Genomic DNA, 25,005 nt, shown 5'->3' with positions numbered 1-25,005 from the left:
GCCTGGTCTGCAAGGCTATGGAGCGCATCATCATAGAACTCATTAACAAAGACATTGGGAACCTCCAAACACTTGACCCGACCCAGTTTGGCTTTGTTAACGGCAAATCATGCCCATTAAACCTGGTTGACGTCTTTGAGACATTCACCAAGGCCATAGATGAGGGAAACATGGTTCACGCGCAGCCTACCTTGACCTTGCCAAGCCTTTCAACACCATTCCCCACTCCGGTATTACAGAAAAACTCACCAGCCTGAACATAAACCCCTACGTCACGAGATGGGTTGCCAACTGACTTACAGACAGAACTCACACGGTAAGAATAGCAGGCTCCAGGTCCGATTCTAAACCAGTCACAAGTGGTGTCCCACAAGGCTCGATCCTGGGACCCCTACTGTTCGGCATATACTTCTCAGAAGTACAGGCAAACACAGGAGGACTATGGCTAACCAAGTTCGCCAATGACTGCAAACCGGGAGCCATAATTGACTCTCCGGCTGACACGGACATCTTCCAAAAGGGCCTTACTGAGACGGACACCTGGTGTCAAAGTCATGGCCTCAAGCTAAATGCCAAAAAAATGCTTAGTCATCCCGTTTGGGGAAAACAAAACACCCACGAATTACCACATAGGTGGCAGCCCCCTTAATACAGAAGAGGTAGTAAGAGATCTGGGGACCCAGGTAGATAGTAATATCTGCTTTGACAATCATATTGCTAAAGTAGCTAGGAAATCCTTCTATGTGGCCCATCTAATTACTAAAGGGTTCGCATCTAGAAATAAAGGGGTTATAGTGCCCCTGTACTCATCACTCATTAGACCCATCATAGAGTACAATGCCCCATTTGGGATGTACCACACAAGACACTTCAACAGCTGGAAAGACCACAAAAGTACCTCACCAAGAGGATTACTGGTCTCAAACATATGTTCTATGCAGCCCAACTGAAAAAACTCTGGCTGTACTCAGTGGCATATCTCTTACTCAGAGGTGATCTCTGCCTGACTTACAAAGCTATGTCCAACTCAGAATTGATGGACATGCTCCACCTAAAGAAATCCAAACCTCGCCACAACAATAAATAGAACATGCTGGAGGGATAGATTCCTGTCACAGAGACTCCCGATGCTTTGGAACAAAATTCCAAATTACATCAGGCAGTGCCCTTCACTAACACTCTTCAAGAGAAACCTTGATGAGTGAATGGGTAACAGAAAATACACCCCTGGGATCACTTCATTGGCTCTGCTTGACAGGGGATCAGTTAATTAATCAATGGGGTGGTGAAAGCCAACACACTCTGGCTAGGCTTATAAATGCCCACAGGCAGATAGCCTAGTACCTACCTATGAACCTATAATCTTTTTAAAAATGCACTCCGTAACAAGTTCATTGCAATTCTGAATCAAGCAGCTTTGCTTCAAGGACTCGTATGGTAACCATTTAATGGGTACTGCAAATTTCTTAACTGTTTTTCTGATCTGGTCCTTAGTACATATTGTTATTTATGACCATATACAGTTTTACACTTATTCCCCTAAAACTACCATACTGCTGTTTTTAATGGAGTCTCTGTTATGCTCTAGAGCCTCTTTTTTCAAGAAAAGTGACATTCAAAGTAACATTTGTTTTATGTTTCAGCTCAAAACATGTACTGTATTGACTGAGCATTCATTTTTGAGAATTTATATAAATTTGTAGCTTTATCAAAAATACATATGCATATAGCTGCTTTTTTAACCTGGTTTATGTCTGACTCTTTTTGCTGCTATTGTTTATTCTGTTTGTGGTATAGCTTAGCTTCTTTTTTTCTTTTTCTGAATAACCAGAACTTTAGTACTGAAGCCCACCTGTGTATTGTAGCATTCACTGTTGTAGTCCTCACTCATGGGATAACATGTGGCAGGCCAGTCCACCATTGTTCTTCTCTCCCCCAGGGCTTCTGCCGGCATTCTTCTTCTTGTGCAAGGACATCAGCACTGTAAGGGATGTGTTGGTCAATGCCATCTTCAGATTTTTCTGTCTCAACAGTTTGTGTGGTCTGTTGGCTGGCCAAAATAAGTCTTACTGAGCAACGCAGAATTATCTCATGGAGGACTTCTTTCCAGTTTATTAGATGCACAACATTGTAGCTTATCTCTGGCACAGAATTTAACTCTGAGGAATTTATTATTTGGTCTGTGGTAAGCAGATATCACATAAAGATTATTTTAATGACTGTCTTCATTTTGCTGCTATTTACCCTGAGGACAGTCCACCATTATCAACATCACCTCCCCCCCTCGGAGTTTGATATCAAAAAAGGGGTTAGAGTCTGGTTTAGGGTCATTATGGCATTATCCAAGGCCTCCTGGCACCTACCTCCTAAAATTGATCATTACAAGAATGGAGAGGGGGGTACAAAGAAACTGAAGACATCACTATCCTAGGGTTTTTTGATTCACTGATTCTGTACTAGGTGAGGGGCCTTTGCAGCCCCTGACTACAGGCTCTCTTGTGGCTTTGCCATCTGACATGACCACTCTGTAGGCACCTATGTCTTCTTGTAGCATGTTCTCTCAGACAGGCATCCCAACACACCTTCAACTGCAGGAGGCTTTTCAGCAACTGAGGCTTGCATCTTAATATGTCATTAGTGTCAGAAGACCTTCTAAAAATAGAAGGGTGGATCCTCCTGAGGTAAATTCTGACTCCTCTGATTCTAAGGCTTGTGAACTAGCCCATGTAGGCAGATTCCCCTCAGTTGAGACCCTAAACTTCACCACCAGAGGACTTCTCCTTTTGTGGATACTCTTTGTAGAATTAGAGAGAAACCTTTCAGTAAGTTCCCAAGGTATACTGTGATGTTTAAGAAACATATGGTGCTGCGGTAGCATTGTCGCCTCACAGCAAGATGTTGTCGCGTTTGATTCTCAGCTAGAGCGTCTTCTATGTGGAGGCATGCATGAATGGGCATGCCTTTGTTAAAGGTTGTGCGTCAGGGCTGGTAACTCGGCATGTAAAAATCCACTACCAAACATTAGCGGACCGGAATTCCGCTGTGGCAACCCCTAACGGTTAAGCCGAAAGACATAACAACAACAACATAAAACCTTCATGGGGTTGCCCTGAACCTACACCCTTAGATGTTCCTCCAGTGGCAGAGGTCCTGAGGGATGTTTCTGAAAATGTACCACTGCAGCCCAACTGCCTTCCCTCTCTTCCTAGGAAGCCTGATTCGTTCTATAGGGTCAAGAATTGTCAGAGATAGATGTACAAAAGCCCTTGGCTGATCCATATGTGGTGTGTCTGGATCCTAAGAAAGCAACAACTTTGGCTTTTACCAGGTGTCACATATCAAGTGACAAAGAGAATAGAGCTTGGGATAGATTGGGTAATAAAGTATGCCCTGATGCTGTTGCCTTTGCTTTCAGGGCTTTTAACTACCAGTCTCATTCTCTGTCTTATCAGAAGACCCTGTTGTAGCTGATCAGGACCATGGCAGAGTGGATTGAGGATAAAGGCCTGAAGCAGGAGTTGCTGGACCTTTGCAATTTCTCTTAATGGGTAGCTATACACTCCAAGAAATGTGGCAGAGATGCCATGGATGCATCCTGCAGGGCAGCATCCACAGTATCAGTTGTACAAACGCATGCCTGTTTATGTACTTCTCCCCTAGAAGAGAATGTGAAATTTAGAATCCTCAATGCCCCATTAGGTAAGGACTTCTTCTTCAGAACACACACCCCCCTTCGACACACACACACACACACACACACACACACACACACACACACACACACACACACACACACACACACACACACACACACACACACTGAAAAGGGGAACAAGCCATTGGCAGAGAAGAGTAGGATTACCCAATTTAACAAATGTTAGAGAAACTTTTTCAGACATTTGTGCCTAGATACAGTAGAAATATTCCACCCAAGATCAGGTCTTCAGATCCGAGACAGGAATCAACAAGATCAGGGAAGGGAAAAAAGTACAGAAAGGAGGAATAGTTGACCCCCCCAAGGTGGGCATGCCCATCCCTTCCTGCCTCAGATATCTGAGCCAATTTCATGGCTTTATCAATCTATGCCTCAGCACTGGCTTACTCTGCATCCTTATCTTAGTCTTTATTGGAGCATGGTCTGGACTAATTATCAGATGTATTTCACAACTGTCAATCAAATACACACTGTTTTGTGAAATAAAGGTGTTCTTGCCATGCAGAAGCCTGTGACCAGCCTGATTTCCAGAGTCTTTACATCATCCCTAACTGACATACATGCAAAGAACAACATCTGGATGCCAAGGTATACAAAGGGTGTCTGTCGACGCCATCTTAAGTTCTTTCTAGCTATGCAGTCCGATGCACTTCACATGTGCTTGGTGTATTTGCAGTCCTTGAGGCAGCTTGTTTTTCCAGAGAACCACTTTCTTCCAGGCAGACAAGTACCCCATTGGGGAAATGTCTCTTCTAATATAATGTTCAAAAAAGTCAACAGTTGCTTGAAGTATGGGAAGCAAATCCCGTGTGAAGATTTTTACTCATTTTGTCTGTTCTGCTTGTGGATTCAGTATGTTTCAAAATGTCCTGACTGTGCAAAATTCCATGTGAAAAGTCTACAATGTAGCCCACTCATATGGAGTCCTCCTGTATGGCTTCCCCAGTAGCCTCACAATCCACTGCTACAGGAGGATCTCTGCAGACTCCAGCATTGGCTAGCTTCATTCCAAAAAAACTGAAAGACAAAATGGCCAAGGACCCGGATGTTACAGACGAAACTCCAACTGTAGGTCATAAGTCAACCGACGACCTAGGTGAGGTGCCTTTGCAGCCCAATGGTCCAGTGACTCCTAGGGAGGCTGCCATGGTCTCCAGTCTAGTCACGAATGTTATCACGGCACATATGTCAGTCTGTTCTGAGGTCATTCAACAGGCCTCAACTTCCAGGATCCATACTGTAGGTCTTGAGGGAGACTCTCTTGCTTTCTTGACTACCGAAACTACAACAGAAGTTGTGGTTGGACAACTGCATTCTCTGGTCACCCCCTTAAAACAGACACCCAAAGCAAATCACTTCTTTCTGATTTTGTCTTTTTCATATGTTCTTCAGCTGATGGGTCTTGGATCCGACCCTCGAATCTGACCTCAGCCACTTGACAGACTTTAGGCTCTGTTGCTCAACCTCCTCCCCTTACCCATAATCCATTGACTGCTGTGAGTTACCTCAGCTCTCTCTTGCTGCTTCAGCAGTAAGATCTGGTCACTATCAACTCCAATGAGTTGACTGGTGTTTGTGATAAGTATACTTCACTACTTTAGGTATTTTGATATCTATTTCTAATTTTTCTTCTTCTTGACTGTCCTCCCCATTAAAAAAAGATATACTTTTACATAAATTTCTTCATGCCTTTATCATTGGTATATGGGCCTTAAGTCTTCTCCCTGTTTCTTACCTTGAGGTAATTCTTCTTATCATTGTTGGTATTGCTTTTCTTTTTCTGATACCCTTCGTTATTCCTGTATTAGCATAGTTGGTATTCCTCTTTTCTTCTCCTGTTTTTGGATATAATTTTTCTGCGTCATTGTGATAGTTATAAGATGTCAGAGAAACCTAATTGTTTCAAGAAGTGCTCCCAAATTTGGATAGTTGCTCCTCATTTGTGTATTGCTTAGGCCCAGGTCATATGGAAGTTTCACGTGATATTTATGCAAGCTTTAATCCCAGAGCCTTAACTGAAAGGAAAAATAAATTGATTTTGAAGGGTTTACTCCCATCGTCTGCCTCTTTAGACTCTGGAGTGCCATCATCCTCTAAAAAATCTTCAGGATATTTGGCAGAGCAGTCTAAAGAGTCAAGGAAATAATCCTCAGACTGCTGTCCACCCTTGACCTTCTTGGGCTCCACTCCAACTGAGAACGTCTCTAAATTGTTGGCTGCAGCTGCCTCTAAGTGCTCGACTTCTCAGATCCATTCCCTTGTTCGGTTCTGACTAATTCAAAATATAAATTCTCTAGGTTGTCTTCTGAACCAGTCTCCTCAAGACTTCACTCTCAATTCATGCAAGACGCACCTTGATAACCTTCCCATCCTCCATCAACATTTCCTTCCTTCGGTTCATCCAGGAGTCCTTTCAGGAGCAGATGTGGACAGGATGATGAGGAAATTTCTCGGAGTCCAGATCCAGTTGGGTGTTTTACCGTCTCTGTCTCCCATCATACCCATAAAATTTTCCATACACAACCCCAAGCTTTAACTCCTACTCCAATCTGTCTGGTGGTTTCAGAGCTCTTGGACCTGAGATTCCTGAGTGTGTCTGTGTCAGATCTGAAGACTTGTTGCTGTTTGACTCCTACATTTTCTCTAACCCGGATGGATCCAATTTTGTCACATCCATAAGGATCTTGGGGCCATGGCATCAACACTGGATCTGGTGGGTTGGAATTTACTCCAGTAGTATCAGAGCTGTTATTTCCTCTTGGGGCTTTAGTGCTGGACAGCTTGGCTCCAACTCTGCCTTGAGAGCAGAGCCTGAGGTACTGGGTTTCATCCCTCAAATGCTTCTTCAGTTTTGGTAGAGGTGAGACTGAAGTCCCCCATGACTTCACCTTTTGAGGTGGTGGAGACAGCTTTCTTCTTATCTTTGGAAAAGGCACACTTACCCCCCTTGGGTCCATCCTGCACTCAACTGTCTTCTGTGGAAGCAGAGCCTCTTCATCCAGTCACATCGGGACAGCTGGCCAGATTAAGCCTCAAGACGGTCCTCATTTCGGACACTGTTGGTGCTTCCGAGTCCTCTCCAGAACCTTCTACCAAAGAAACCCCCTTTGGAAGTGAACATAGAAGAAGAGGTACATAGACTCCCCACAGGAGTCTCTAACTAAAGACACTGAGTTTGATGAAGGGGAAGTGTCCCCCAGATCACCCTTTCAGAATGTGTCTTTCAGACTGATTCTCGAACTTCTGAAACAGAAAGGAGGTTGGTCTTCTGACCCCTCTTTCCAAGAGGAGTCACTGTTTCTTGAGGCTTTTGGGACGTGCTCAGCTATGATTTGGATAGTCCCCCCCAGGAAATGAGATGGTAGATATTATCCCCTGCCAGGCTTGGAAGGGTCCAAACATCATGGAGCCCATCCTTAAATGCCCAGATAAATATCTTGTAGCACCCAAAGGTAAGGCTCATTGGAGCAAGGATCCCCTTGTGGATGCTATGCTGGTTGCAGCAGCCACCAGGAAAGAACTAGCAGAACAGAGGAGTTCTGTTCATCACCTTAATATGGAATCTAGGGCATTGGGTAAGTATGGGAAGCACGTCTGTGCTTCAGCGACCTTTGTTCTCAGGTTTCTGAATTATTTTGTGCATGTCACCAAGTTTCAGAGGGAATTGATCAAGCAGTTTTCCAATACCTTCTCGGGATCCATTTCTGTGGAGGATAGCAAAACCGTTTCTTTGCAGCTGGCTACCCTGCAGTCATTAACTAATGCCTCCATGAGACTATCTCATGCTTCAGAAGGAGCTGCTAGGGCAGTGGGTTCAGGCTTGACCATTATAAGGCATGCCTGGATGTGCCTCTGTGATTTTTTTGTTTGGGTCAACTTTATTTGGTCCCAAGGTGAAAGAGGCTCTCCCCAGGATTACACAAGAGAAGAACCCCTTTTTGTCATGGGAATCTGTTTTTCTACTCCTTAAAGGACTTTCTTCCAAAACCAGAGAGAGTTAGAAAGCTGTAGTTCAAGAAATCAGAAGGTTCTTTTCAAGATTTCTTTGGAGAAATATCCCCTCATGGCAGAGAGGGAACTCTAATGGAAGATGCCATCCTCGCAGAAAAGGTGACCCACAACATCAGCGATTCAGAGATTCATACTCAGATAAGCCCCCTCAGCATCCTTGAAGGATTACCCAACTGCTGCACTCTAGAAGCGGTTAGGAGATGCCTGTCTCTGCACCCACAAGCTTGGACTGCTATTAACAAAACTCTTGAATGCAGAGTATCATATTCCATGGTTATTACATACCATTTTCCATTTTTCACCCAAAATACAACAGAAAAATTCCTGACATTCCACCCAGTCAGAGGAAGGCCACAGCTACAGAAATAAAAAAAAGCTGCTAGTAAAGTCATTCAACTGGTCCCACCAGACCAGCAAGGGTTCAGAACTTATTCAAGGTTCTTTTTGATACCAAAAGTTGTCAGGGACCTTGGGCCAATTTTGAGTCTCGCAAGCTAAATTAGTTTGTGAAACACTCAAAGTTCCGGATGGTCACGGTTCAGTCCATCTTCCCTCATTTCAGGAAGGACAATTGGGTGTGCTCTGTAGGTCTTCAGGACTCATGCTTATCACATCAAGATACACAAGCACTTCAGAAGATACCTGCACTTCTCATTGGGAGACAATCACTACCAGTCAGTTCAAAGTGCTGCCCTTAAGTCTCATCACAGAAACCACCCCCCATCCCTCACCCCGAGGTGTTCACCTAGTGTATGGCAGTGGTTGCAGCTCATGTGAGACTGCATGACACATTTTACAAGTTGGACATATGGTCTAGGAAGAGAACAGCTTTCCGCAGTACTCTGGAATATCCTTCCTTGAGGACTACCCAAGGTCATTCTAGCTGGGGAATCTGTCCCATCAGTTGAGGAACAGATAAAAAAGACAGCATCAGGTATTGTAGTTGCATACTTAGTTTTCATCCTTCCTCAACTTCTCACCTACCTTTCCCCCTTCCCCATTTGCATGGATCCTGGTATAACATGAGAGATATTCCTGAATAACCTTTGCTGTGTGGGTTCCAGAGTCTCCTTTTCTATTCTCTTTCTGTTTCCCATCCCATTATTTTTATTACGAAGAGATATTATGGTTTGCCTTTTTACCCTTTTTGACATGATATTTGATAATTAGAGGGCAAACTTGATCTGAGGTAACTCAACAGTATTCAGGAGATTATGGATAAGGGGAGGGGCTTGAGTTATGGAGCCTGAAGTCTGTCAAGTGGCCGAGGATGCATCCTAGGGTCGGATCTGAGACACATCAGTTGAGGAAGGGTGTAAGTATACCATACTGATGCAGAGTTATGGTAAGTACATAACTATAATTTTTCTTTGCCACTGCCTCCATCCACTTCTTCTCAGACTGAAGCCCAAACCCCCCTTAAATGGCACAGCAGTTTATGGCCCTTGTGAAATCCAGAGAGCTTTCTCACACTTCCACTTCTGAGGCCTACCCATCTAAAAGAAGCAGGGAAGTAGTTTTTCAGGAAGAGAAAAATTCCTCTAGCTCTGAGAATGAGGTGGAATTGTCTTACTCTGGCCACTTACCAGCATAGACTTACCCAAATTCAGATTCAGATATCACCCTGTCTTCCATCTCCCCCCTTAGGATCTTTCCTTCAGAGATACCCTGCATAGAATAAATGAGGCTTTCAGCTGGGAAAGTAAGCAATTCTGACAGATTCAGACCCACTCCAGGGAACTGCTAAGTTTGCCTTCACCCAGACCACTGGCTGTTCCTCATGTACACTTTGTATTGGATTATTTCTTTGAAGACATTGCTTTACACCCTGATTCTGTACTCTCTGCTCCTGGGAAGATAGATGCGTTTTGCAGAGTGCTTGAATCTCACAAGCATCTCTACAAAAGCCCAAAACTGACCCTTCTGGGGTCTACAATGAATTCACAAAAGGTGTACCTAAGGGACCAACACGCCATCCCCTGCCTAATGACAGAAACATTTGATTATTAGATTTGGGAAGAAAATCTTATATCTTTGCCACCCTGGCAGTGAGATCTTTGACTTATCAATTCCATATGCTAAAGCACCTTGAATCTTTTCAAGACAAAATTCTAGCTAGGGTAGACTCCATTGTGGATAGATCCTTATCTAAAGAAATCCAGGAGATAACCAGAAAAGGTTTGCAAGTCTCCAAACACTCCCTAAAATGTGGCCATGACACCTTAAATGCATCTTGCTGAGCAGCTGCTACAAGTTATATCATTTGCAGACATGAGAGGCTCAGAACCTGCCCCCTATCAGATCAGGTAAGGACTGAACTACTGACAGGGAATTTCTTTTTGGTCCTCCAGCTGAACAAGTTTTGAGAAACTGGATAAAAAAAGGAAAGCAAATTAAAAACGTGAATCAATTTTCCATGTCTCTGACCCCAAGGCTCAGTAGGAATTGCCCTTCTAAACCTTGACCTTTTCCACTTCGACAAGAAAAGGGGAGGCCTTCCCATGGCAAAAGACCAAGAACAATCTAGGAGATGGGAACTGGAGCAATCACACAGAGCAGGAGGCTCCAAAGAACCCACCCAGCACAGAGAACAACTGTGACTATGTTCTACCCCAGCCTCCCTTGCCTCTTTTCACCCTCCCTTCCAAGCCTCTGGCAGAAGGAGTCTCCTCCTTCCTAAACCAGCGGAAAACTATCACTGGGGACCAGTGGGTCTTCAGCTTTAAAGCGAAGGGGTACTTCATCCATTTCAAAGAAATACCAGCCTTCTTGTTCATTCCAAAACCAGCAGAAGTACAAAAAATTCCTCTTACCACCTATCCTCAGGGAGCTACTTCATCAAGGATCCATCCAGCCTGTCCCTCCAAGACAAGAGGGGGAAAGGCTACTACTAAAATATATTTCTAGTTCCAAGAAAAGAGGGCACCTGGAGGCCCATCTTCGACTTCTCAAAGCTAAACAAGTCTTCAACATCTCAAAATTCAATACGCTTAAGTTGAAGAATTACTGCCCATGATCTCCCAAGACCCCTCTGTGGCCACTCTAGATCTAAAAGAACCTTATATCCATGTCTCCACAGCAGAAAGTACCTAGCATTTGTAGCAACAGGTTCCCACGTCCAGTTCTGTTATTTATCATTTCAGCTATCTACCACTCCCGGAGTTTTCACAAAATGTCTAGCTCCTTTGATTGCACATTGCAGAATTCTAGGGGGTTATATTTACCCCCTGCTTTAGATGACTTGTCTCATTCAGGGAAGGTCTATATCAGAGACTCTCAGTACCTCACAGATCACCATAGACTACTTTCAGAAGGTAGGTCTCACTTTAAATCTTCAAAAATCTCAAACCGCAGACAGTTCAGACATAGCTTGGGGGCTCACTTTTCCCTAAAAGTGCAGGGTATTTGGTCCTCACAACACAGAAAGTTACATATAAATCAGAAGGAGCTACTAGTAGTCTGCTGTGGTCATAAAAGCTTTTCAGCAGAACTTAAACCCAGGGACCATGCAAATCTCAACAGACAACACCACAGTGATGTGGTACATAAACAAACAAGGGGGAACATTGTCTTAACCTCTGTGCAGCCTGTCCAGGAAAATTTGGATACTGGCTCAAAAATAGGGCTGGCCGTCATATATTTTGGGTCAGAACAATAATGTGGCAGATTCTCTAAGCAGGGCCTTCTAGATCCCAATGAATAGATGCTGAAAAGAGAGAGAACTTCTTGGATGTAGCCATACAGTGGTGAGTCTCCTAAATATACCTGTTTGCCTCTCACCACAAGCAACTACATAAATTCTGCTCCAGAACATAATGCACGGGAGTTTGGAAAATAGATGCATTCTCCTTCACATGGGCAATCTGGTTCCTGTATGTATTCACTTTCTTACCCCTGATCCCTAGGATACTGACAAAAATCAGGGTGGACAGACCCAGCATGATCCTAGTGGCCATCTTCTGGCTGAGAATAATACTGGTTCTCCCTCCTCCTGGCCCTCAGTGTTTAGAGATTCCACACCCCACCACAGGAAGTAGATCTCAGCCAAGTCAAGGGATTTCTCTTCTACCCTACATAGCTATCCTCAGGTTAACAGCCTGGATGATTGGGTTTTGACACCAAGGAGTGCATCTTATCCCAGCCATGTGCTTTCCATTCTAAGGTAAGCAAACCAGCCCAGTACCAGGAAATCACACCTGGCAAAATGAAAAAGATTAATCCACCTGGTGTCACAGCAGAAACACTAACCCCTGTCAGGTAGATATTAACTCAGTATTGCAGTACAGGCCTCTTTAGACAAGGGCTTTCCTATTCCAGCATTAAGGTAAATGCATCTGCCATATTAGCTTGAATGCACAGTACTACACCTATCTTCTCACACCCCCGCATGAAACTTTTTCTAAAAGGTGTTGTGCACTTGAGACCACCCAGAAGGAACCCTATTCTGGCATAGGATCTAAATTATGTGTTAGAAAAACTACCCTTACCTTCCTTTGAACCTGCTGCTGCTGCTTCTCTAAAAATGTTGACCTGGAAGACCACTTTTCTTATAGCTGTTACATTAGCTAGACGAGTTTCTGAACTACAAGCCCTCACTGCCTTCCGCAGGGATGGGGTCACCCTCAGAACAAACCCATCTTTTATGTCTATGGTGGTGTCAGAACTTACTTTAAACCAGGCTATCCACTTAACAGTCTTCTTCCCAAATCCGCAAATTAGGGCAGAGCAAGTCCTTCATTCCCTGGATCTGTGCAGGCAGATCAGGTTCTATATAGAGTGACTAAAACCCCTTGTAGAGCAGATTAATTACTGGTGGCTTTCACGGAAGTTAAACAAGGCAAGCCTGTCTCCAAACAAACCACTTCAAAATGCATAGCTAACTGCATTAATTTTTGTTGCTCACACCATGAAAAACGTTTACCTAGCCATATTAAAGCCCATTCCACCAGGCATGGGGCAACTACCACAGCTTTCCTCAAAGGAGTTCCTACCCAGGCCATATTAGAGGCAGCCACATGAAACTCAGTGCAAACCTTTGCAAAACACTACAACCTAGGCAATGTCTCCTGCGCTAGGACAGGTTTCTGTACTGCCATCCTGCAGAATCTTATCTCCTAGGGTCATACAGATGACCCACCACCCAACTTTTAGCTTTGGGAGTCCTCCCAAGAATAAGTACTGCAACACTGATTGCAAAGAACATAGTACAGTTGTGTCCCAAAACCCACAAAAGCAAGAAACAAGTGCAGCCCAAAAGGGAAACCATTAAAGTACAAAAGCACTTGTAAAGCAATGTGTCCAGAGCAAAATTAGCAATGTATTAAAAGGCCAGCAAAATAGACTTAACACTTTAACTGAATCACCATGTTTTGGTTTCAAGACTTCTTCAGAAAAAATTCCTCATGAAATTGTTGCCTTTATATATCAAAAAATTCCACCTTTCAATTATGTACCTTCCAGTAATAGTCAAACACTCATTAAAACAAGTTACAGATTTAAAAAATAATCACAGTACTTCTTCTGTATTAAAGATGCTGTAAATGAATAAATACTGCATCCTGTTTATAAAATGAAAAACTTTTATATTTATAAGTGTTATATTTCCACATATAAAAAATATATAAATAAATTAAAAACGTAAAACAACAAAATGTTTAATCTTTCTTTACTGTCATCTAGTGGCCAAAGCTTAAAAATGCAGATGGACATAAATAGAAAAAATAAAAATACAGAAATCTAGTAATTCACAATCTAGCCGCTCTCATTTATAACACTGAACTTATGCTTAAATTCTCATTAAGTCCTGGGCTTCTATTAGCTTCCAGGATTAATTGCCAGTGCAATTCACGATACTCAGTTTTGGTTTCCCAATACCCCCCTTAAAATCAAAAGGAACCACTTCTATCACAAAAAATATATATATTTTGCATTGGGGCAACCTTTCAATTGCTTATATAAACTGTTTTTCTCATCCTTAGTTTTTATATCATAGTAATGTTCATCTATTCTTCTCCTTAGGTTCTGCTTGTTTTACAAGTATAAAATGCATTACAGCATTCATAAGTAACCAGATACACTAACCCCTGACTGTTGCAATTAGAAAAGGAAGTCCCTTTGATAACTTGGTTGCTACTTGTCAGAAAAACACTTTCTTGGTGGGCAGTATAGGAACACTGAGAAACATACTTGTTACCAAAAATACACAAGGATTTAAATAAACCACCAGGTAGAACAATTGTTTCAGGCAGTGGTTCATTAACTGAACCACAATCCGTGTATTTCACCAAATGACATACCATTATTGAAGGGAGTAAGATCCAGGATTAAGGAGACTATTGAGTTTTTAAACATTATACAAGACATGCAATTAGAATCGTACTGGTACATGTGCAGTTTAGATGTAACAGCACTATACACAAATATACCGTACTGGGCTAGTCTGATGGCATTAAAGTATTGTCTCAACTGTACATCATTATATAGTCCTGGATTCAACACTTTCCTTTTGTGTTTAACAGAACATGTGCTCAACAAAAATTGTTTTAATTTTATTGGTGAGTGTTGTTTGCAGCTGAAAGGTACTGCAGTGGGGGCTTCCTTTGGCCCCATTTATGCAGACCTTTTTATGGGCTACTTGGAGTTCATATATGTGATATTTGTCATAATTTATTCTTGTATGAGATAGATATGTGGTGCAGGTATTTTGATGATTTTTGGATGGAGTGAAGGTCAGATTTAAATTATTTGACCAAATTTGTTGATTATCTCAATGAAAATAGGTGAGACATTTCATTCACTATCCAATATGATGTCAATCAGATATCCTTTTTGGATGTGGATATTACTAAGAAAAGTGATGGTACTTTAGATAGCAATGTCTGTAGTAAACACTCTCAATTTAACACTATCCTACATGCTTCCAGCTGTCATCCCAAACACATTGCAGTAACATTCCTAAGTGATAGTTTTTATATATTAGGATAATTTGTTCATCTGAACAGGCATTTGCACAACAACAAAGTGATATGATTGCTAGATTTTGTCACAGGGAGTATGATGGGAATAACATTATTCAAGTTTGTAATTCAGTACAGAATCAGGACAGGTTTCAGTTACTACAGTATAGGAACAAGGAATCTACAGTTAATAATGTTATTAGTAACTGCTAGTTATGTATGGAATACACCTGAATTTATTAATTTGGTACAGAAGCACTGGAATATATTGTTGTCTGATCAACAGCTGTGTGATATTTTGACACCCAAATGTCTTTTCTCATACAGAAGAGGCAAAGCATTGGGTGGTCTATTTAATCATTACAAGAAGAAGTCAAGATATCAAAATCCACAACAAATGATGATTGGTGGGGGCATTTTGCTTGGTTGTGTACCTTGTGGGCATTGTTCACAATGTATATTTGTATTGAAAAGTAAACAGTTTACAAGTAATAATACCTCCATAGTTTATAACATTCATATACTTGGCAGTTACAGTACAGACTGGATGTTATATTTGATGACATGTATATGTTCCGCTTTTTATGTGGGACAAACTTTATGTACTTTCAAGAAGCATATTTCAGAACATTTCAGTGACGTTAGAAATAAACATATTTCTAATTCTCTATGTTCATAGGTTCGTAGGTTAGTACTAAGCTAACTGCCCTTGCGAGCCATTGGAAGCCTAGCCAATTATCCCTTGTGAGACTCAAACCCTGCACCTTGTGTTTGTAAGGCAAACACCTTAACCATTAGGCCACCCTTCCATTGTATCAGATGTCCTACTGCTCAATTCACGTTTGTTATTAATAATACAATTCAGGGTAACAGGAATAATAAGGCAGGATGGCATAACATTTTGAATAAGATGGGGAAGTGTTGGATAATTAGACTAGGTGGGTTATTCTCAGCTGGTCTTAATGAACATTTACAATTATTCAATCACAGTTAGTTTAGTAGTTCCTGAGGAAGTATTTATTTTATTTTGCAGTGCATTTTTTTTATACATTGATGAGGGCTATTATGCTGAAACTGGTTTGTATATTCCTTGTCTTTTGATGAAATTTTGACGAGATTTATTTTTCTCAGTAAAATATTTCAACCTCATTTGGATGAGTACTGTCCGTCTTTCACTTTTTTCTGTGACATAACCTTTTCCCGTGGATTAGATAGGTCTGTTTTATATGTTCCTTACATACCCTTAATGGGTCTATATGACAGTATCAAATGGACTAATTAGCAAATGCTATTTAGTCGATCCGATACTGTCGAAATGGCAAAATAGAGAAGTCCCGGAACATCAAATTTTTTTCCAGGAAAAAAATTTGGTGGGCCGTCTTCTGGACTTTGCCATTTCCTCCACTATGGTGCGATCTCGGAGTTGGTATATTTAAGTAGGGGGGGTGTGGGGGGGTGAAGGCCCCAACTTAAATTTGTGTTTTTTTTATGGAGCAGTAAAGTTTTTCCCTGGGAAAAAATTTGCTGTTCCGTTTGTTCGATATTTTGTTGTTTAGATATTATCGGTACGATGAAATAGCGTTTGCTATTTTCATCATTCGATAATTTAATATAGACGCCCCTTAATACCCAAGGTTCTGACAGAAGTTCACTAAGAGAAGTAAAGAAATGAATGTCCTTTTCCCCAAGGCAGCACGGGTTCCCTCTCCTATTCAACCTAATAAGAGAAAGATGTGAGGTCCTACCTCAGCGAATGGACTTCCTAACTTAGAACAAGGGCTTCATGCTACACCTCATTCTGATCACCCTGAGGCTGCCAGCATGGATGATTTCACATCAATCCCAGCCATGCATGAAACCTTAAGTATATTTTAGAAACATTGACATTAACCTCTTTGAATCAGCAGCTTCATACCCTTTTCACTTTATTTATTGGAAACTGCAGAAAAAAATGAGCCAGCTATTTGCTTTGTAAAAGGAAAGGAGAGAAAGACTGTTAACAAGCAAATCCTTTCTAGGCTGCTGAGGCATTGCATTGCCTTTTGCTAGTAGAACTATGGTAAATTAATCTAAGGCCACACTAGAGCACACTCCACTAGCTCTGCTGCCGTCACCACAACTTTTCTTACAAGAGTTTCTACCCTGCCCATTCTACAAGTTGCAACCTGGTCCTCTGTACACAATGTCTCCAAACCTTTCAGCTTAGAGTTTGCATCTAAGGCAAGAGCAGGATTTGTATCTGCTATCCTGCAAGGACTGATTTCCAAATAGTTCATCCACATCCCCTCTTCCCACTGTTTAGGGAATCTTCCCAAGAGTGAAGACTGTAACAGTGAATGTTACAATGAAAATAGTGCAGTTTTGTTAGGATTTTACAATAAATGTAGATGTTCGAGTAGTTAACACTGTTACAGTCCATGTTCTGTCCCTCCATCTCCCTAGTTGTTTAAGGTTTTCCTTGGGTCCTCTTGGGGTTGGGGGTGCCAGTCCCCTGCTTTTTGCCCCTCCTCCTCCTCTGCTTATGTTGCTATCATACCAGGCCCTCACCCTTGTTTTTGTTAGCCTTTTCTTTGAGACTTTGTGATTGGGGTACCTTGGTGTTGGATGTTTGCTGTTGGTGTCGGAGTTACTACATGGTGCCCCATGCTCTGGAGCTGAGGAGTACCCCCTGGTTCTGTCAAGGCAAGGAGAAATCTGAAGGTTGCATCAGCCAATGTGCCCTTTAATACTACTGGCATCCTTGTGCTGGAAGGAGTACTTAAAGTCCTGGGGGGTGGGTGGCTTTGGAAGACTGGCCAGCCTTGTGCCACTTGAATGGCAGAATATCCCATGAATGAGGACTGCAACTATGAAACTGTCTGAACATTTACATTTATGGTAAGTTCCTAACACAAATGTTCTATTAATGCTTTTGATGTGAATGATTTGCTTTATGTGACTTGGTTATCTTGGGAGAGGAGCTTGGAGGAAGGAAGTTAAACTGCATTTAATTTTTTTCTCCCATTTTGTACATGTTTAGAGAAGAACAGGACCAAGGAATAAATCAAAACCTAGGAGACTCCTGAAGAGAAACATAGATTCTGAGTCATCTAGCAGCTTGAGTAGCACTGAATCTGAAGAATCAGAAATGACCTTCTCAAGTAGCTCAGAGGAAAAGGAGGAGGAGGAGGAGTTATTGGAGGAGTTAGAGGAGGAAGAGGAGGAGGAGCCATCTCCAAAGAAGAAGTTAAGGGATTCTAGCTATACCATACCTCATATAGATTTATGGATTCCAACAGAAGAAATAATTGGTTTTCGAAAAACGCCTACAACATGCTTTGGTGCTAAAAATCATAGTCTATCAGTAAAGTATTCAGAAGAAAATATTCGTCATTTGGTCCAGAAGGAACCTAAACAGCTTAAAACTGCATCTGCTTCTCCAAACAGTGCAACACCCAGAACATTTCCATCTGACATTAATACTGTGTTACGTGGTGTTGGATATCCTCCCAATACTGACATTTGCACATCTGACCCTACTTTGCTACTGTGGGAGGTAAGAGCTTGATTTTTTTGTGTTCTGAGTTGGAAAACTTCACACATTACTGCCTTTAGGCTAAGTGTTGGTACTCTATTAATAGGTAGTTGTCATTCTTATTTTATATGTAAATTAGTCATTAGTGATAGAGAGTTTGAGTTTTTAGTACAGTAGCACTTTATTTTTTTTTGTATTGTATTAGAAAAGTTCATTACTGTCTTTAGTTAAAAGCATTACGTCCTCTTGTTTCTTTTTGTCAGCCTGCCCCATTCCTTGCACTTGCTCTGCAAACAATTACCCATTTCTGGTTGACTTTCTACTACAAAGAAATTACTCTGTTTCTAGTCTGTTAGAAGTCACCCCCCAAAAAAAAAAAAAAATAACAAAGTGTTGAAGATGCTGTATCTTTGCTGCAGAGTGTAAATAACTTGTTTTTTTGTCTGTTCTATCACCAGCTGTTCTGCACTTTGATTTCCCAGTGGAGAAATGTGTATTATTATTAGACATACCTACTTTTTGTCTTCCACTGTGCTTATGTTGTAATCCCAGTTACTTCCATTTTCACCCATTATAGGTTCATAGGCGTTTACTAGACTAACGACCACAATGGGATTTTTAAGCCTAGCCATGCATCCCAAATCTCTGACAAGTTCTGACACCCTTGATAAGTGTAATCATGGGCCTGGGAGATGAACCATTTGCAGGTTACCTGTGTCCATTAGAGACATAGGTGCCAAACCAGGGATGAATTTCTGGTTTCCCATCCAGTTGTCCAAGTTGTACTTGAATTGGGTTAAGGAGGAACTCTGCTTCACATGGATAAGGGAGCCTGATGTTTTTCGTGTTTCACTGTTGCAGTCATTACACTTGGGGTAATCTGCTGGCAGGTTGCCCTCAGTCAGCCTGAATTCCAAAGTCTTGGGTCTTGCGTCGGTTGCTGTCTTCTCTTTCATAACGTCAGGAGTATAAAACATTCAGCCAACGCCATTTTCTCCATTCTTTCTTGCCGTGCGGTGCCCGAAGCAGAAGCATTTTGCAAGTGCCGGTTGGCCGACTACTGGAAATATTCGAGTTTGAGTTTCAGAACTGAAGTCTTCACTAAAGCTAAGTACCCCGTTGGGGAAACTTTTTTCTTGCTTTTTACCGAAGTCTGAAAAAGTTAATAATTGTATTACATGTGGGAAGCAAATACCTCATAAGGATTTCCATTTATACTGTATTCCTTGCCAAGGCCCTGATCACAGTGTACCCGGCTGTCAGTTTTGTGCTAGATTTAACCAATGCACTGTTAAGCGTCGGTATATTTTTGCATCAAAGTATTTTGGAAACAGATTTAACTACCCAGAAATGTCGTCTGATAGCAATTCGACTACCGGAGTACATAAAAAACGCAAAGAAAAGGACAGGGAAAGGCAGTCGAGATCCAAAACCGACGACGAAGCTTCTCCTAAGCCAGTCACCGGTTCGCCGATACTCGGTGAGATGCTTTCGCAGCCCCTGATACCCACTACCTTCGAGTCGCAGGCCTCTACCAACACCCATGTGGAGTCCGGCATGTCTCAAGAAACTCAAGGTATTGGACCGACGGATGTATCTCCCTTGGATGGGTCCAGAGCTGCTGAGCAGGCACCGGCTTCTGAGGGTGTATTCAGACCTCAACATTTATATATCAAATCAACGACAGCTGCAAAATCAAAGACAAAAGCAACTTCTAAAACTAAAAAACTGATGCCTGAGCCATGTGCACAGGCCTCTATGCCTAAAAAACAGATGATCAAAATAGCTGAAGACCTTATTACCTTGATCAGGGGTACCCATCCCCCTCCAGATAAGAGGCTTAGGCAAGACACAGATTATGAATCTTCAGATCAGGTTTCTGTTTCTACTGATTCCTCTTCTGATCAGGAATTATCTTTACCTCCCTATGAGGATTCTGATGCTGAGGTGTCTATTCCATCTGCATCTCCTCCTGAGGATTATTCATTTGGAGAAACCTTGCATACTTTGAGGGAGCATTTTCACTGGGAGAGTCAAGACTTCTCAGAATCAAAAAAGAGGCTCAGGGATTTCCTTCTTCTCCCTCAGCACAAGCCTTTAGCCATTCCCCCTGTTTTAGACATTGTGGATGATGTGTTTTCGGAGTTCAGCTTGTCCCCTGACTCCTTACCTCCGGCTCCCAGTAAGCCTGACAGATATTACAGGGTCCCTGACTCGCATAAATTTTTATTTAGAAACCCTGCTGCTGATCCTGAAACAATTTCACAGGGTCCAAAGGGAGTTAAGGCCTCAACAGCAAAAAATCCCACACCCTCTGACAGAGATTCAAGGGCACTGAACAGATGGGGAAAAAAAGGTTTATACATCTGCAACCTTGGCAATCAGGACCTTAAACTGTCAATTTCATATGCTTAAGTACCAGCAACATGTTATGGGATTGCTGAAACAGCAAATGATGTTGATTTCAGAATGTGCAGAAAATAAAGAATTGCAGGAATTATTGCATGCAGCTGAACAAGTTGGAAAGCATACTTTGCAATGTGGTTTTGATTCTTTGGAGGCCTCCTGCAGGGCCTCAGTTACTGGATCTGTGATTAGGAGGTATACCTGGTTAAAGGAACAAAATTTGCCTGATCATGTTAAAGCTAAATTGCTAGATGCATCTTTACAGCACGATTCTCTGTTTGGTTTTAAGGCAGAAGAGGTTTTAAAGAAAATGGAAGACAAAGCTAAGTCTATGCAAACTGTTAAAGACTTCTTACAAGTGCAGCCACCAACATTCAGTAGACACTGGCCTACAAAAAATTGGTCCTTTCCTGTGTCAGACAGAGCTCAAAGGGGCAAATCCAGACGCTCTAAGGGTTCCAGATACCAGGCGCAAGACTCATACAGGTCAAAGCAATGGGGTGCATCCACCTCCAAATCTGGAGGAGATAAAGCGCAAACCTACAGAAAGCAATCCCAATGACTTCCCTCTGTCTACAACAAGCACTTATCCCATTGGGGGAAAATTAGCACTTTTTGCTCAAAATTCACAGTTAATAACCCAGGACAAGTGGGTACTAAACATCATATCACAGGGATACAGATTTCATTTCCACACTCTGACAATGGCAAATGGTTGGCCAGATCTGCCACAAAATCAATGGGCAAAGGCACAGAAACAGGTTATGTCCCTCATGGATATGGGGGCCATTCAGACAGTACCAGAACAGGAAAAAGGACAAGGTTTTTACTTGACTGTTCTTGGTACCCAGAAAGGACAAGGCCTGGCGGCCAATACTGGATTAATCGATTTTGAACACATACCTGGACATTCCAAAATTCAAGATGCTGACTTTGCAGCAGCTTCTGCCCATGCTGGGCAAGAAATCTTGGTTGGTGACTTTAGACCTAAAAGAGGCATACCTGCATGTCCCAATAAGACAGTTGTGCAGAAGATACCTCAGATTCAAGGCAGGTTTAATGCATTACCAATTCTCTGCACTGCCCTTTGGTTTATGTACTGTGCCCAGGGTCATTACAAAGTGCCTGGCACCAGTAATTGCATTTTGCAGACAAAGAAGTATACAAATATATCCTTACTTGGCTGACTGTCTCATTCAAGCAGAGAACAAGGACACTCTTCTTTGACACCTGGCATTTGTGAAAAGGCTTCTAACATGCCTAGGGTACACAATAAACAAAAAGAAATCACAACTGGTACCCTCTCAAAAGATAACATTCCTGGGTGCAAACTTGAATACAACTGCCCAGATGGCTTACCTCACGCCAGACAAAGGCAACTGACTACTTACTTCAAACTGATGGCAAAAAAAACCTAGTCTTCTGCAAGGCAAGTTCTGCAGGCTCTGGGCTTCATGGCATCCTGCATCCTACTAATTCCATATGCAAGACTGCATATGAGGAAACTTCAGTGGTACCTAAAAAGTTTATGGAGTCAACATTCACACAGTCTGGAAACAATGATTCCTCTCATTCCCTGCCTGCAACAGGAGTTTCTATGGTGGGCAAAGGCTTGTCACCAAAACATGGGACGGCCCTTCACTCTACCCCCTGCCAGCCAGACCTTAACAACAGATGCATCAGATTTTGCCTGGGAGGCCCACATGGCAGGAAGATGCATTCAGGGCATATGGGTACCAAAACAAATGCATCTACATATCAACCAGAAAGAGATGCTAGCTGTTCAAAATACCCTAACAGCCTTCAAGGACTTACTTAATCCAGGACAACTACTGATAAAGACAGACAACACCACAGTCATGTGGTATATAAACAAGCAAGGGGGCACACACTCATACCCCCTTTGCAGATTAGCCATGACACTGTGGGACACAGCTTTGACCTACCAAATACATCTTCAAGCTCAATTCCTGCCAGGAAAACAAAACACTCTGGCTGACAATTTAAGCAGAAATCTTATGGATCCTCACGAGTGGAATCTAAATCCACAAGTCTTCAGCATGATAACAGAGAAATGGGGGAGCCCAGACATAGATCTATTTGCCTCTCCTCAAAATTATCAATTGAAAAGATTCTGCACAAGGACTTATCACAGACAAGCATGGAAAGTGGACGCCCTATCATTCAGTTGGAAAAACCTATCAGTTTACGCCTTTCCTCCTCTGCCTCTTCTACCCAAGGTCCTCCTAAAAGTCAGACAAGAGAAGCCAAAGATGATATTAATTGCCCCAGTCTGGCCCCACCAATACTGGTACCCAATTCTACGGAACCTGTCTCAATACCCAGCTTGGACCTTGCCTCAAAGACCAAAACTACTGTCCCAACAAAACAATCGGATCCTGCACAACCAACTACAGACTCTGAACCTGGCAGCATGGCTAATCATGTAATCATACAAACGACACCTCTCAGTAAAGCTGTGATGGATGTCATTTTGGAAGCCACAAGGCCTAGTACTAGAAAATCTTATGCTGACAAATGGAAGAGATTCTGTGCTTGGAATTAAGCACAAGGAACTAATACAGCAGAACCACATATTCCTCTGATATTACAATACTTGACTGAGATGTTTGACAAATGCCTATCTTTCTCATCAATCAAAATCCAGGCCTCTGCCATTTCAGCTCATTACAATACAGAGCCACCAATCTTTTCTCATCCTTTACTAAAGCTGTATCTTAGAGGAGCCAAAAATTTAAGGCCTCCTAGAAGATCACCACTACCTGCATAGGACCTGAATTATGTGTTGGAAAAGCTCACCCTGCCTCCATTTGAACCAGCTGCGACCGCTGATATAAAGTTGTTCTTATGGAAGACAGCTCTGCTACTAGTAATTACTTCAGCAAGAAGAGTTTCAGAGCTACAGACCCTCATGGCTGTAGAGCCTTTTATCATATTTCATCCAGACAGAGTGTCTCTGAGGACAAATCCTACTTTTATGCCTAAGGTGGTTTCCAGTGTGGCTCTTAACCAAACAATTCATCTGCCAACCTTTTATCCAAGTCTGCAGAACAAAGGGGAGAGAATTCTGCATTCCTTGGATGTACACAGACAGCTAAGATTCTACTTGTGCAGGACAAAAGCTCTAAGAAAAACTGAGCAATTACTAGTGTCATATGCTGCAGGATCAGAAGGAAAGGCTATTTCAAAGCAGACAGTTTCAAAGTGGATAAGCCACTGCATCCGTTTCTGCTACTTACACCATGGTAAACCTGTGCCCAAGGGCATTAGGTCTCATTCCACCAGAGCTGCAGCTGCTTCAGCAGCCTTTCTCAGAGGAGTACCAACCAAAGACATTCTAGAGGCTGTTACTTGGAGTTCTGTTCACACCTTTACAAAGCATTACCATTTGCCTCTACTCTTAAGTCCAGGAAAGGCTTTGCCACTGCAGTGCTGCAGGGCCTTATAGCCACACCTAATGCTGTTTAGCACCAGCCTTTCAACCATAGCTTTGGAATTCTACCCAAATGTAATGACTGCAACAGTGAAACATGAAGAACATAGTACAGTTGTGTACACTTACCATAAACGTAGATGGTCGAGTGTATTCACTGTTACAGTCCAGGTTACCCTCCTGCCATCCCCCTGTCATTCTAAAGTTTATATTTCCTTCTCTATCCTCTACAACCTATGTGGCATATTTGCTTGTTGATGAAGATAAAGTTAATCTGATGCATGTATATGTATATATATATATATATATATATATATATATATATATATATATATATATATATAATATTGCTACTTTTTTGGGGGCACCTGACATCGGGGGCAAGAAAAACTAAAGAAAATGGCGTCGGCTGCATGTTTTATACCTCTGACGACCTGACGTCATGGAAGAGAAGACAGCAACCGATGCAGGACCCAAGACTTTGGAATTCAGGCCGACTGAGGGCAACCTGCCAGCATTTTACCCCAAATGTAATGACTGCAACAGTGAATACAACATCTACATTTATGGTAAGTGTACACAACTGTACTTTCCATAGAATGAGTAGTCTCGGGGATACATACCCATCTGTCCAGCAGATCCTGTTTATATCACAGGCAAAGTTTAAGTCTTCAGAACGGGTAATCTTGATGCAGTTTGTTTTATGGATATGCAGGAGGTCCATCAGAGTGGAGTCTAACAATGCCTTGTATGCCAGGCATAGACCTCCCCTCAAAAGCCTGTAGGAGACGAAATACAGGGATAGGGCCTTGGGGCAGTCTGCATAGGACATATTACTTGCACCCTGTATTCTTTTAGTGAGGAACCTTTGTGGATGTTCCAATTGTTGGATATGCCTGGTTAGGTACATACCAAAGGGGGCATTGTACTCAATCATAAGTCTGATCAA

The 25,005-nt window shown here is 42.2% G+C and overlaps 1 protein-coding gene across 1 annotated transcript in view; it reads left to right on the top strand.

Annotated features, from left to right (window-relative positions):
* Nucleotides 1–25,005, top strand: part of SNAPC4 (small nuclear RNA activating complex polypeptide 4) — a 745,673-nt gene that overhangs the window by 526,166 nt on the left and 194,502 nt on the right. The window contains exon 16 of the mRNA XM_044058642.1: nt 17,702–18,217. Coding sequence (XP_043914577.1) covers nt 17,702–18,217 — 516 coding nt within the window. The remainder of the gene's footprint in view (nt 1–17,701; nt 18,218–25,005) is intronic.

This window comes from Protopterus annectens, chromosome 16.part0, assembly GCF_019279795.1.
Source record: "Protopterus annectens isolate FY-2018-M chromosome 16.part0, PAN1.0, whole genome shotgun sequence".
In the NCBI taxonomy this organism is placed as follows: domain Eukaryota; kingdom Metazoa; phylum Chordata; order Ceratodontiformes; family Protopteridae; genus Protopterus; species Protopterus annectens.
Note: the sequence above shows the minus strand (reverse complement) of the source record. Positions and strands in the feature narration are given on the sequence as shown.